This window comes from Epinephelus moara, chromosome 20 (genome assembly GCF_006386435.1).
Source record: "Epinephelus moara isolate mb chromosome 20, YSFRI_EMoa_1.0, whole genome shotgun sequence".
Taxonomy (NCBI): Eukaryota; Metazoa; Chordata; class Actinopteri; order Perciformes; family Serranidae; genus Epinephelus; species Epinephelus moara.
Genome location: NC_065525.1, coordinates 7,724,472 through 7,739,485, shown reverse-complemented (window position 1 = coordinate 7,739,485; position 15,014 = coordinate 7,724,472). Strand labels below are relative to the sequence as shown.

General features: G+C 40.1%; 1 protein-coding gene across 1 annotated transcript; it reads right to left on the bottom strand.

The window, feature by feature from the left end:
- Positions 1-2,424: 2,424 nt before the first annotated feature.
- LOC126407476 (protein-glutamine gamma-glutamyltransferase 2-like) lies at positions 2,425-15,014 on the bottom strand. The gene is made up of 15 exons (XM_050072394.1): positions 14,874-15,014; positions 13,615-13,785; positions 11,871-12,101; positions 11,215-11,333; positions 10,151-10,279; positions 9,730-9,907; positions 8,912-9,053; positions 8,702-8,805; positions 8,241-8,383; positions 8,025-8,124; positions 6,192-6,337; positions 5,863-5,992; positions 5,549-5,709; positions 3,700-3,836; positions 2,425-3,325 (listed from the first exon to the last, which is right to left on the bottom strand). Exons 1-15 carry the CDS (start codon positions 14,887-14,889, stop codon positions 3,169-3,171), a joined length of 2,064 nt encoding a protein of 687 aa, XP_049928351.1. The 5' UTR covers positions 14,890-15,014; the 3' UTR covers positions 2,425-3,168.

Genomic DNA, 15,014 nt, shown 5'->3' with positions numbered 1-15,014 from the left:
ACTAGGTTCAGACAGTATAAACGTGTGAACTCACGAGAAGGCTAAGGAAGACAATGTTCTCTTGTAGATTACATGAGTAATCTGTACTACTGCTCTCTAACCACTGGTGATATGGACAGTCGGCATTTCACAGGAATCTGACCTAATTCTTACTAACAGGGAGAGGTGCAGTCAACGTCCTGAATTGTATTCGTGCTGCTGGTAAAGAGAGTTCAAGTTCAGAGTGTGACCCCACACACAATCTAGTCAGCTGATGTGGCTTCAACAAATTAATTTATTCTGATCACTGGAGATTCTCTCCGCTTTTTGGAGAAAGAGCAAAGTAATGATCATGAGCAGTGACACTGAGGAGGTGGTGATTCACTAAAACCTCAAGCAACTACTCATCGATTTAAGGGACAATTATAATCAAGTATATCTATGACATATGACAATAATGTGTTTTTTAAAACATATAATAACTAGAGTGTCCTGGTAACAGCTGATCATTTGACTGAAGTTCAATTCGTGGTCTTAGTTTCTACTCCAGCCTGTTGGTAGAAGATAGAAATATTTATTGGTCCATTTCGAGCCCCCCATAATCAGACAGAAGTACTGCTTCTCCTGGTTCTCATCTCTGTTTCATGATACCATAATTTAGCCACAATAATTCTGTATACTATACGCTCAGTAGAAACAGAGGAGGATAAAATTGACCAAGAAAAAGTCTCTAAAACAATGTAAGCATACAAGATTTGGTCATGTTCACTGATCTTATTCAGGGCCTAAAATACACTGTAAACTTTTATCATGTGAGGTGCTTTCTTAACCTTTTCCAATAGGTAGCACCCTGTGCTTACAAACTTAATTTCTTGGTTTAGTTTAGTTAAGCCCTTATATTTGTAGAACATAAGACTATGTCCCCACATTTACTTAGTGTCTGTTTAAGGTGGAGCTTTAATCTCTAATGAAATGCTGGATAGTTTAATAAAAAATAATGCATTATATTTTAATTGTTATATTTTGTGAGTAAAATCTGAATCTGCAACGTAACCAGTAATATGTCTCTGTCAGGTAAATGTAGTACAATGTTTTCCTCTGAAGTAGAAGTGCACAGTGAGTATGTATAGTTGAGTTTCATTTTTTTAAAGTGCCGTGAGGGCCTTTTGTATGTTATTTTGGGGTACAATGACTTATAGTAGTAACATAATTTAATATTTCTTGTATCTAAAGATAATAAATCTATGACTTGTTTAGGGCCCCAAGCAGTTGTGAACCTTGCCTAATGATAAAGTCTGCCCCTATAATTTTTCCAGTGAACAAGAGTGTGTGTTAGTGGTGTTTCTGAACACAAGTAGCCACGACTTGGGTGTGTGACAAAACTATGTTATGGCAGGTGTATTGCTCAGGACTCAAATAAGCAGTGTCGAGAGTAAAGTTGTTTGGATGAGCAGTTCTCCGGAAAGCTGAAAGCAACAATACAACAAAAGTGTACTCATGGTATTCTTTGGTGTGTGTTTGTGTTTGTGTACCAGATGGTGGTGGTGTATCTCCCTGATGAGATTCTGCTCTAGGAGTTTATTATAATTAAAAATGGAATCATTTACCTGGGCACCTGGCATTACATCAACAATGTTCCCTTGGATTGTGAACAGGTAATTCTAAACAGACATGCACAGACTCAGACACACACGTACACACACACTTATGTGAATGAGCTGAGTATGTGTGCATCTGTCAGGGCCAGGTTGCCTGTGTGAATTGTCACAGCAGTGTGACAGTAGAGCATCGGGGGCTTCGGCTGGATCAGGAAATCTGTTTATTGGATTGAGGAAAGTTCTGGACAGGAGGTGTCAGAATGCAACCAAACCACACAAACAAGGGCTTGTTCCTTCACAGCTCGCTGGGAGGACAGAGAGGAAGACAAACAGATAGATGGCAGATAGACAGACAGACAGGAGGCGGCGTAACAGACACATACTCACAGAGCAACCAAAGGGAAATAAATGTAATTTGAAATCTGTTTAAAAAAGGTTGAGAAGCCTATGAGACCATGCGGTGTCTGTCTTGAAGTCCTAGACAGCTCTGAGGATGCCCTTAAATGCTCAGAAATGGACATGGAGCACAGGTCTGACCCTGTCTATGTCAGGAGGATGATCACTGTGATGGTGACGATCTTTTCTACTCACTGCAAAAACAATACTGACAGTTTAACTTAATCCAGTCCCTGCAGATGATGGCAACACATCCTTTAAATCACAGAGGTACAGTGTACTTGTAAATCTTATGTTTCTAGACTCTTTATTTCTAATTCCATCTCTTCAACTGACATTATTAAAGTCTTAGTAGAATAGTTTGCTCTGTACAGTTTAAATAATGTTGCAGACAGCCAACACATCATCTAGCTCAGACATCAGCGTTAATAACATGTCAGGTCAAATGAACACTGGTGAAATGTTTTTTATTGAAAGCATAATGCGCAAATGTTTTATATCAGCTTGAACACACAGAACTATTCAAAAAATGCATACATATTAGCATTAAACTGTATGAAAAAAATGTAGTTTCTTCCAATCATATTTTGACTAAAATGGGATTGGAAACAGTGCAAAGATGTAATTAAGTAACAAAACATACAACAACAGATTCTGTAAAATCATTCAACAAGCATATAGCACTTTTTTTAACCCTGCATCTCACGGCTGAGGGTCCTAATGGTTTTCATTTCATTTCACAAGGCACAAATAACAGCAGTGATTTGGAGGAGGGTACAAAGAGAGGGAAACTTGTTAAATTTGGTGCAAGTAAGAAATACAAGAAATAAAATGGTACAAAGGAGCAAAATGAAAAAATAAAAACCATTCTGTTTGCCATCTAGAGGCTGTCACCTGTTGTGTTTTATTCATTTCCATGTGGGAACCTGTGGTGCCAGGCATAATGCAAAGTCAGAAATGTTCAGATCTGAAAAATAGTGGCTTTAAGTTCATTAAACTAATACTGTGCTTGGTACTTCTTTTTTGGACATGGTCACATTCATCCTGGAAGATACAACTATACATACAATACAGCTAATAGAATTTATGTGCATAAACATTTCACTTTTATACTTGAAATACTTTTGCATTCGAACAGAGCTCCTCCTCTCACATCTGGGAAATGTCACTTTATCTCACATACAAGGTCAAGTAATTACAGGAAGTATTTCTTGCGGACAACCACAGTGGCGACTCCCTTTACGTCCTTCAGTCTGTCAGAATCAAAGTCCACCAGGAGCTTCCTGACCCCGGTGCGCACAGGTGAGAACGAGAGCTTGACAGAAATCTTCTGGCCAGGAGATATATTACCACTGAAAGAAAAAACAGCAATGCTTTATTTTATTGTATTAATTTGAAGTTCTGTCATTAACCTAAGTGACAAATTGAGGGTCATCCTCAGGGGAGCATGAATGGCAATGAAGGTAACAGTTAATTGTTTGTTTCACTCTGGAAGGTGCCAGACAACAAGACCAACTGATCAAACACTGTTAGTTTGTCTACAAAAGCTAGTTCTTGAACTGAAATTTCCCATTGTGATTCACTGGGCTTCCAACATAGACTTAACACTTTTTGGAGGCCAGTCTAGACTTCATTTTTAAATGTATGCTAGATGTTTTAAGTCGGCTTAACTCCTGTCAGTTCTCTGCACAAGCATCATAGTGAAGGTGGCTAACTCAGTACTTACTTAAGAGGAATCTCAGTGGCCGACAGGAGGCCAGCCCCCTCCACAGTGAACACACCACCCCTCAGAGGAACTGGTAGAGGATTGGTGAAGGAGATGTAGGCTGTCACTGGTTCCCATACAACAGCCTTTCCAGGCACCTGAAGAAAAAGGAGACAGCTCTATGTTCACATTACAAGTTACAGTGTAGGACATCATAGTTTCCAATCTGGAAACATAAAACATTAAAAGGCTTCCAGAGACTGGTGGATTCTGTGGGGACAATGCCTGTTTTCAGATATTACACAGCCACAGGGACTTAAACAAGAACTTAAGTCGTCTTTGAACCAAACAGTTCTGGGGACTCCCCAGGCCCCAAGGAACACTGCTCAGCCTTGCAACAAAGTCTTGCCAGTGGCCACTCACAGTACTGCAGTGAAAAATCTCTAAGGCCCAAAAAGCATTTTCCCCATAGACTATTATTATAAAAAAAGATATCTGTAAAACTGTTGACAGGACATGTCGAACTGCAAAGATCAATTATGACTCTGTCTATTATGAATTTTTGTTCAATGGACGTTCTGTATTTGTAAAACTTTCCCGGAGACGAGAAAAACGATTTAAAAATCCACAACATCATTGCAAAGTAAAGTCTATGAGCCAAGCGAGACTCGTGGGCGGGGCCGCATACCACAGAAGTAAACCCAGAAACTCGCAAGCAATTCCATTGGAATGACTAGGCGCCATCTTGCCATCTGGTATCTAGGTATTAAATCTATGGGACTCCCTGTGAGGAACTGCCCACTGGGAAGTTCCCCTGACAACGACATACCTTCAAGGCTTTTTTTCTATATGCATTCACACTGCTAGTCGTACTAGTGAAGTGGCGTACCCTAAGCTGGCCTTTTTCGCTTTGATGATCACTCTAGACCCATTTTCTTTTTCATTCCAAACTGTTGTTTGTGTTTTGTGTTGTCTGTTGTTTATCTGGCTAACAGGTTCTTAAAAATGGCAGTTTCCGGTGCTGCATTGGCTTGGGTTTGACTGATCAACATATACGTACGTCATTCATAGTTTCTCTTGTGCTGGAATACTGGAGTACTTGCTCTTAAATAGGAGCTATTAAGTTCCTCAAAACGGTGTTCTAAGAACTACAAGCGTTCCTAGTTCTTGTGGTGTGAACACAATAAAAAGTGGGGTTCTTAGAACTATGTTCTTTGAACTTTGAAAAAGTTCCTCCGGTCCAGAAATGCCTTAAATGTCCTTATATGTCTGCATCTGAAGAACTGTAAAAATCTGGCAAATTAGTTCAGTAACATAAAAACAACAGCACTGTTTGACACAAATGTCACGTATAAGGAAACAACATGAGCCATTGTGAAATCTAAAAATACTTCTCTCAGAGCAGCAAGTTTTTGGGGCTAGGAAATTCCAGGTATCCTGAGTTCTTAAAATGGTACCTGTGATGGAAACTACCTTAGAAATCCAAGGAGCTTTCAGGTGATTGTGAATACATCCTGGTGTTGTTTTACACATTAACCTAATCTAGGTATGGGTATGGAAAAACATTTTAAAAGCTAAAACTTCTGTAATTTGTAGTCACATATTTATTTATTTTCCATATGGCTGTTGAATCTTTGTCTATTGATGATCTGTGGGATGTTTCTTATGCAGTTAAATCTCATATAAGAAACATCAAACTCTTTAGGCCAGTGCTCTCCTAGCTTAACGTATACCTTATTTTAACTGAGATTGAAAGAGACCTGCACACTTGAATAGTGAATAGTAGACACAAATTAGACGAGCATTATAAACTTTATAAATGCTTTCATGGTCCAACTATGACCTCTGGCTGTGGTCAGTGTTTACCTACCTGTATGAGGAGTTCAGGCATGCTCAGTGGGATGTTGGCGACAGTCAAGAGGGGTTCGCTCTCCCCTGGAGCCTCTAAGAAGGCTTTCACCCTGATCAGATGATCCGCAGAGACACACCTGACATAGTCGTCATAGCGCAGACGTAGTACTTCTTTGTGGGCTGAACACACATACACACACAGTGTTAAACAGGAAAATGTTACATCGTGTTGCTGCAATATGAGAACAGGAGAAAGTGTGCAGATATCTGATCACTGATGTTTTACACTATGTCTACACCAGAGACTTTTGTAGGTTTATTTGAGCTACTAACCACTGTGGGCGGGTACAGTCACACTGATTGTTTGTCTCTCGCACTCTCCCCGGTGGCGAGAATTATAAGTTACAGCCATGACCAGCACGGTCAGCTGAGCATGAGCATCTCTGTCTCCTTCATTCTTCACCTGTAGACAGAATAGATGCATGACTTGATGAATGGATTGACCACTATAGGTGATCACTCTGATCTTGTTCCATTAAATGCCCGTAAATCAAACAGACTTCAAGAGGACACATGAGAAAATTCACTGTGTGATTAATCTACTCATTTTATCATTTCATCCGTCCATCAGTTCATTTAGCTGCAGTCTGACCATGGCATACCTCAACAATCACATCAAAGTCTGTCCCAAAAACAGGCTTAGCATGCTTGATTAACAGCTTCAGTTGTCCTGGTTCTATGCTCCCATTGGTCGGCTCTGTGACCCGGCGTCCCGCCTTCTCATACACCTCTCTCTCCTTCTTGGAGCCTGTGAAGAAGATGTTGGTCCATGTCAACTAACTCTAATCATGAGTCTAAACAGATTACTCTAAGCAGATATTACACAAATTAGTGTTCATCAGTTACATGCTCAATCAGTTGTATGATTTCTTTAATATCACATAAAACAAATTCTTACAATTAGGCGTGTCACGATAACTACTTTGATTGGGCAATATATATTATCCCAGAATTGATTGCAATAAACGATACTATCGTCATTTTGAGACCATTTTATGCCACTGATATAATGAGAATATAATACCCTGTTAATATATACAATAAAGTATACATAAAATCACCATTAAAGGAGTAGCCCAAAACTATGCAAAATTTGGCCAACAAAAAAAACCCAAGTAATTCCTCTTGCAACTAAAGGCTGTGACACACCAAAGCGACGGTTGGCCATCGGTCATTGTTGGAATGTCAGGTGAGCATTTGTTGCCCTAGTCAGTGCAGCGGGTTCTGTACCTTTGCCCCTTTTTGGCACCCATTAGCTTTCTTTCTTTTTTTTGTCAATTCAGCATGTTGAATCAGCAGAGCCCGTCGGTGAAAGAAATTACTGACTGGCTGTTCAGCTCAGCGCACAAGAAGTGAGGAAAGTAAACAAAGAGCTAAAGTCGAGAGGAAATGACACAAAAACAAACTTGTGACACAAGGTGAGATTACCTCTTTTAGCCATTGAGCTCTTAGTAGAAATGTTTTGTGATGGTTCGTGTTATTGCTGACTGTTGCACGGTAAATATGCTCTGTTCTTACAACATTGGATTGTGTTCCTAATGTGCTAACTGGCTACCTAGCATCAAGACGGTCTTCCGGGATCTCTTTTTGAATGACGATTACAGACTACCGCCATCTGCTGGTTTGGAGAATTATTTCCTCTCATTCATGCAGGCACAGGATGTACATGCTGCTTGGCTGTCTGCTCTGTCTTTGCAGTGTGTTCATGCGCCACTCTTTGGTTGAGACACGGCAACGTCAGGTGACACAGCAGGGGGCTTTCATCGCTGCTAGTTCTCTGAAATCGGTTTGATGTGTCTGGACCTTAATAGACACAGCAGTTACCTCCATAATCTGGCCAGTGTGCTGCAGTCGGCTCCCAAGGCCAGCCTAAGAGCTGGGCAGTTTGCTGGTGGATTTATGGAGTGGAGGATAAAGTTGTTGGGGGGGAAACAGCTTTCAGTATTGCCAGCGGTTGGCAAGCTAACAGCTATCAGGACTGTATGTCTTCCACTCCAAAAGTGCAGCTACCGCTAAGCCACTCTGTGACATCTTTGAAGTGTTGTTTTATTAGGCTTAAGTAGGCAGGGGTGGGGAGAAAAATTAGAAAGATTCACTGCGCTTAAGTCTTACAATGGTTGGGAAAACCCTGCTGTTCTCATGTTGGCTAAAATGGTGACATTCTCATGTAAGTCAACACCCACATAAACACAACGGGCAATGTTGAGGTCATCAAAATGATCAAGGTCATGTCCGTACATGGTACAATAAGAAAATAATGTAATTATTGTGACAGGCCTACCTACAATAAACATCAGCAGGCTACATATTGTTGGCAAATGCTGTAAACTGAACTAAAAAAATGTGTTATACTCAAGTTTTTCATTATAATGGCGATACGTTTGTGTAAACACTGATGCTATTTTATCTACTCTGTGTTCAAGTTTCAAACTAACCCTCAGGATATTTGTAGTGCAGAGTGACATCTTCTCTGTGGTCACCGTAAACACTCTTGGTGCTTATGTTCCTCCCCACAGTCCGCTGGTCCACTCTGATCTATAACAGTAATAACAATCAACATTATCATTGAATCATTTTAATTATTTGCTCTTAGAAATTGCAGATGCTTTTTAACTCTAGCAAATATTAAAGACAAAACAAGAGTCAGTAACCTTCTGCCGTTGTCCATCTTGTTTGACAACCCAGTAAATGATGTCAGCGTTCACTTCAGCGAATACAAACGGAGCGTCATACTTCACCCCCAGATTTCCCTCCTTGATGGCTGTCACTGGACACGGACCACAGCAAAACTCACCTGTAGAGTCAAAAATTAATCTTGTTGTGGGTTTCTTATTAAGCACTTCCTGCATCATTAGATAGTTGACGCAGTGACAGGAAATAAACTTGATTTTTTTTTTTAAAAAAAGCTAATTTTGTCTGATGATCACATTTATATGATACCAAGGGAATCCAGTAGTTTATAGTGATGAAAGACGATAGTCAGCAGGTAGGATGTGCAATTTTTTAGTGTTCAAAGTGGATTAGGTGAGAAATGTCTTGTAAAGCGTGAATAGACTGATAAGTTAACGAGAGAGGTGAATAACATAGATTAGGTTCAAAATTAGGAATGTACCATCACTCAGTTCTTGAGGGGTGGGGTCCAAAACCTGCCAGCCATCATTTCCTTTGGGGAGATCATCTCTCCTCATCCACGACTCGACCCAACAATGGAAGTTCCTAAAATTATAAGAAGAGGAGAGAAGGCAATCATTCGTCACATTAATTGATGTGATGTCTTCTACTAAATCTTATTCAAAATCAATGTGTGTGCATGTGTTCCTACCAGCTGCTGTCTTTCTTGTTTCCTCTGTCAAAGTTCTCCAGTCTGTCATTCAACAGGAAGTCTACAGAGAGGTTTCCATCGACATCATGGGCTGAAGAAAAGTTGGTGATGAGGCGTGTTGGGATTCCCAGACAGCGCAGCACTGTGAAGATAGCACACATCAGACAATTCATTCCTTTGTTCTCACCCACTTTCTACCTACTTCCTACCCAAACTGGCTTGAGCCTGATAATATTAGAGGAATACCCAGGACTGGGAAGTTTTATACTGTAACATTTTAGCGAAAAAGCATGTGTTTGGGAATGTACTGAGCATATTACTTAATAAATGAGACTTGGATTACACTGCAAGTTGTTGAGGGTTTGTAAACAGATTTTTTGCTGTTGATAGACGTGGTCCCCAGTGACTTCAATTCATGTAGAACATTCAACTTTTTTGGATTCTCCGTTTTCCTTGGAGGCATGCAAGAAAAACAAAGTTTTCTTCACAAATTTAAGGTAGCACGCAGTGGGTGTTTAATATACATATGGCCATTTGGTGGGTGAAGTATTCCTTTAAATTTTTGGAGAAACGGGGACACACTTTATACTAAGTTAAGTTAGCTGGCTGTTGGCTGCAGCTATGTCTACCATACAGACAGCGTTATCAGTCTTTTTATCTAACAAATAAGTGTATAGCCCAAAATGTTGAATTATTCCTATAAAAAGCATGCAAGCGGTAGCAATTACTCCTGAAAACAATTGTTTTCCTTTATCTTCATTACTGTTACCCTTTGGGATCATTCAGTCATGCAGCAGTGAAATCTGTGGAAGCCTCACCTGTGCAGGCAACGGCAGCAAACACCCAGCACTGGCCATATTTCACTGCCCTCACCCCGGCCTTGCTCCACTGTTGGAGGATCGGCACACTGCCGGTCCATCTGTGCGGTGCGACTCCGTCAGTGTACGGTTCCTCCCAGCGACCACTCAACACACCCCTGTCCCCGTTGGAGTTCACCTGGATGGGTGGAGACAACACGTCGAAGAGACATCTTTACAGCTGTATCACTGGGAAAGAGCTATAAGATACTAAGTGTTTAAAACACTGAATATAAATGCTTTGATGAACTGTATTTTGATAAATCACCAAAGTATCATATGGGCTACCACAGTGATAAAGATAACTAAATGCAGATGTTATTTTCTGTTCTGTTGTCAAACTGTCAGTTTTGTCTGAGCAAGGAGTAGAAGAGAAATTCACCATCGCAGTGATCATCCTGCTGACATAGACGGGGTCATATCTGTGCTCGATGTCCATTTTTGAGTTTTTCAGGGCATCCTTGGAGTTGTCCAGGATTTCAAAACAGATGTCCATCACATAGTCTTCAAACTGAGACAGAGACAGGAGCAAAGAAAAGAAAAGATTGGCTGTTGAACAGGGGATATTTTGCAACCATTCTTGAAAACAGATTTGAGATTATATTTGTCTCCCATTGGTCGGTCTGTGTGTGTATCTGTTATACCACTTCCTGACTGTCTTTCTGCCGTCTATCTATCTGTTTGTCTTCCTCTCTGTCCTCCCAGCGAGCTGTGAAGGAACAAGCCCTTGTTTGTGTGGTTTGGTTACATTCTGACACCTCCTGTCCAGAAGTCTTCTCCATCCAACAAACAGATTTCCTGATCCAGCTGAAGCCCCCAAGTCTCTGCTTTAACACTGCTGTGACAGTTCACACAGGCCACCTGGCCAGATAGACACACACATACTCAGCCCATTCACATAAGTGTGTGTGTATGTATGTTTGTAGGAGTCCTTGAGGGAGTTCCAAGGGGTCCCCAGAAAAATGGGGAATAGTTCTAGTTAATTCACTCTAGAAGTGAGCCCAATGTAAGTAAGAGTCATAGGTTTTTCTTCCACAGCTATCTCCTCAGCTGTAGTTGACAACAATAGAATTCTGGTCTTAATCATATCTAACAAACAAAATATTTTCAGATGGCAGTCCCTGAAGAAAATCTTATCAAATGGGGGTCTGTGACATAACCTCTATCAATTTGGGTCCGTAACACAAAAAATTAGGCTACCGTTAGGGACATATTTCAGATTAAAGACCAGTTAATTCAAAACGGTTTGTCCAATGGACAAAAGCTACATCCCCATTTCAGAAACAGCTGATTTTTGGGTTAGAAGTTGAAGTAAGACTATGTGATTTCCCAAAAAGTACACAAAATAAATGTGTGTGTGTGTGTGTGTGTGTGTGTGTGTGTGTCTGTGTCTGTGTGTCTGTGTGTGTCTGTGTGTGTGAAAGAGAGAAGGAGAGAGAGAATTACCTGTCCATAATTCCAAGGAATACTGTTGATGTAATCCCAGGTGCCCATGTAAATGACTCCATCCTCATTCATTATATACTCCCAGAGCAGACTCTCATCAGGAACGTACACCACATCATCTGGTACACACACACACACACACACACACACACACACACACGGACACACAAAAGACCATGAGCACACTTACATCCTGTATCATTAATTCATGAAAAAGATTTGTTTCCTTATAACATGCTTCACATTAGAAACTCTAAAGACTGAGTGACACATTCACACAGAAACAGAAGAAAGCAACAAGGAGAAACATAAACATAAACTGTGAATATTATTTTTTTTAAAGTGTGTGAGGGCCTCAATTAGATAACATGACAATGAGAAAATTTTCATCATTTGTTTTGATGCTACTAATGATGACGATAAATGCTCAAATGGGTTGAAAACTGATATCGGGGGACCTGTTGTATTGTTAAAACTTTTGTGGGTAGAAACACCTTCTGAATGTAAATTATGGAGAATTCACATCCAGTCTGTTTTGTTTCTGCTGAAATTAGGCACATTCTAAGGATACAAGCCGTAGCATGTGAATGCAGTCAGTCTGACCTCATTGAGAAGGCACATTACAAAGAGTGTGTTCACTGTGCTTTCTGTTTTACCTTTGCACCACGGGTTAAAGAGCAGGTGGAAGCTACTTTTGTCGGTCTTCTCTAAAATTCGTCCGTCAGGTGACATTATCAACACAGCAAGGTGGTAGTGGCCAATGATAGCGTTTGCAGGACTGTGCAGAGTCAGCAGCATTTCATCCTGCGCTCCCTGGTGGTCAAACCACCACTTGTCTCCCGCTCCACGTCCCTTCTGGGCCTTGATCATCACCTCGTCTCTCTTACCTGAAGAAATATGTAAAAAGTTGATTTATAAAACAGATTGTTGTATCATCACTTGATGTTCTTGCAATTTATCTAATTCAGCATCACAAAGTAGTGTGACATCAGCATGATGTCTTGGAATGGCATTAGTAGTCTGTGAGGGAAATACATTTCCATCATAAACTGATCCAGAACTCACAAATTGGTGCAAAAAATCTTACCTAAGGGCAGACCCCATTGTTTCATATGCGTGTGTGTGTGTGTGTGTGTGTGTGTGTGTGTCCCATGGTTGAAACAAAACTTGTGCCCTTGTTACTCATTCTACAGATTGGAACAAACCAGCCACTATATATCTACAGACAGTCCAGACCATGACGTCTGAACCCTCCATCATTCTGCTTGGAGGTAAGACCAACATCTCTCAGGTTTTCACCTCTGTGAATGGATTGTCAATTTCTGCTTGAAGCAGTGGATGTGTGCTTTAAATGTTTTTATGTCTTTGACGTAAAATACCCAAAGCAATTTTCCCCAGTCTGGGAATTTTTGCAGGTTGCAGTGTTAGATTCCTGACAAAATTCATTACATTCCTGCTGTTTAAAAAAAATTTTTTAGGAGAGGTTAGATATCCTCTTAGATGTTTGTTTGTTTGTGTCTGGGGTTTTTTTCTTAACTGTTTTGGAAATATTACAGATTGGGATGATCTGTCCCAAGTGAAGACATATTGTGTCCCTATAGTAAGTGTCGAGTGAACTGTCTTTTTTAAAAACTTACATGTCACATTTTGTACTCCAAGTTTTGAATATTATGTCATAACTTGGTGGTAATTCTTTTAAGTAACTCCTGTGTTTAAAAAAAAAGAAAAAAAGCTTGTGTGGTCTAAACACAACACTATACATTTTTGGTTTAATTGACGACTTATGTATGTAGATAAAAGAGTACTGGGTAAAAACAACAATAGTTTTTTGGGAGAAAGATGCAGAAATATAAAGATGATGTCAAAATAACCATTTTTTACTGTTGGTCATTCACCCAATGGGAATACAACAATAATAGTAATACTGGGTCATAAAATTGCACAGTTTTAGTTTAATTAATGACCTAACAAAAAGATTAAAAATAACATTACATGGGTAAAAGTAGTCACACTTTTTGGTTCAACTTATGATATGACCCTACATAACTGTAAATATGACATTGTTACTGGCTCAAAATAACCACATATTGGTAGGGCTGGATTAGTCAGCAGAAACACTGTAAACACTAAAACGGCTTCAAAACAACAATTTTTTGGGTGCGATTGGTGCCCCCAATTTTTCATGCTCATGGGTTAAACTTTAACAAGTATTGGGTCGATGTTAGATGGACCCAGTACTGGACACCACAACTGACTCTGTGTGTGTGTGTGTGTGTGTGTTTACTTAGCAGGTAAGGTTTTTTTTGTGAATTTCTCCTTGCTTGGGCGCACCATGCCTTTGTAAATAGTAAATCACTTACATTGGATTAGCATCAGAAACCCAGGAGAGGCTGTACTCACCAAGGTGCAGGACAAGTTCCAGGTGGTGTTCGGGGTGCAGAGACTCAGAGCACTGCAGAGTGATGGAGAAGGGCTGACCCCTGCGCACTATCAAGCGCTCCCTGTCAATCTCTCGGGTGCGGTGAGCCAAGTTGTTTTCATGACTTCTCAGATCCACATCAAAAATCAAACCTAACAGACACAAACATAAACAATCAGTCTGCAGGGGATGTCTGTCGCTGTGTTAAATAAAATATTGGTTGTCACATGTCCCGAGTTGGACTTGAGGACTAAGTTGTCGTCTTCGGTACATATGCTGCACACAGGCTTTCAGTAAGGGAGTTTTTCAGTACTGTAAGGGTGCTCTTTAAATTTGTGGTACAGTTTTTGTACTGTTTTTTGTATGGACTGTTTTGAGAATGCTCTGAAAGTGCAACCCTAAGTAAATCCAACATATCTTTTTTTTTTTTTTTTTTTGAGTGTGTTTTTAAAGAAATAGTTGGACATTTTGGTTAAGATAGACAGTTAAAAAGAAGATCAATACAACTCTGTACAGAAGCTACAGCCAGGAGACAGCTTAGGTAAGCATAAAGACTGAAAAGAAGTGGAATCAGCTCGTCTGGCTCTCAGCAAAGGTATAAGATCTGCCTGCAAAGCTCACTGATTAATATGCTACTATGTGTTTGTTTAATTTGTACAAAAACCAAATTGTAAAAAAGGACAAGCTGTGGTTTTACAGGAGTTTATGTGACAGACTTTTTTTTGGCCAGGTCAAGAAAGTCTTGTCGTCACCATGACATTGCCAGACAACTAGGGGAGACCCCAAAGAGACCTGTTACAGTAATTACTGAGGTTTAGAGGTGCTGGTAGGCAGATTGTTACCTTTGGACAGAGCCACGGTAGTTATTTTTCCGTGCTGTTGCTTCATGATAATTATTTAGACCTCCTCTCATCTACCTTGCTGCAACAAAGGGAATAAATGTATTTCCTGCAATGTTGAACTATGTAGCCCTGTTTGGCCAGTCTGGTCCTCGTCCTAGCCAGATTTGTACTTGTTGCAGGAATTAGGATGGGTCATATCGCATCCAAGTGTTGAGTCATGCATCAGCACATTTTTTACATGCATCACAAACTCCCATAAATTTTGCTATATGGACTGTAGAGAGAAAGGGAGCAAGAGATGTGGACAACAAACATTTAAGACAGACCGATAGATAGATAGATATATAGATAGATAGATAGATAGATAGATAGATAGATAGACAAGGAAAATCACTTACCATTGTGGTTGGCCATCGTAGATTTTATCGTATCTTATTCAAGTCAACTAAATTATTGCTCCAAGTGCCCTCAAGTGTCCGTCACACTCTTCTTCTCATGCTTGTTGTCCATCACAGTCTTGTATTTATACACACAAGGCT

Excerpts from the sequence above, each read along its gene's own strand:
- LOC126407476 (XM_050072394.1), bottom strand. Across the intron at positions 11,334-11,870 it reads CTTTAACCCGTGGTGCAAAG|ATGATGTGGTGTACGTTCCT; the intron begins GTAAAACAGAAA and ends TGTGTGTACCAG. Across the intron at positions 5,993-6,191 it reads ACTTTGATGTGATTGTTGAG|GTGAAGAATGAAGGAGACAG; the intron begins GTATGCCATGGT and ends TTCTGTCTACAG.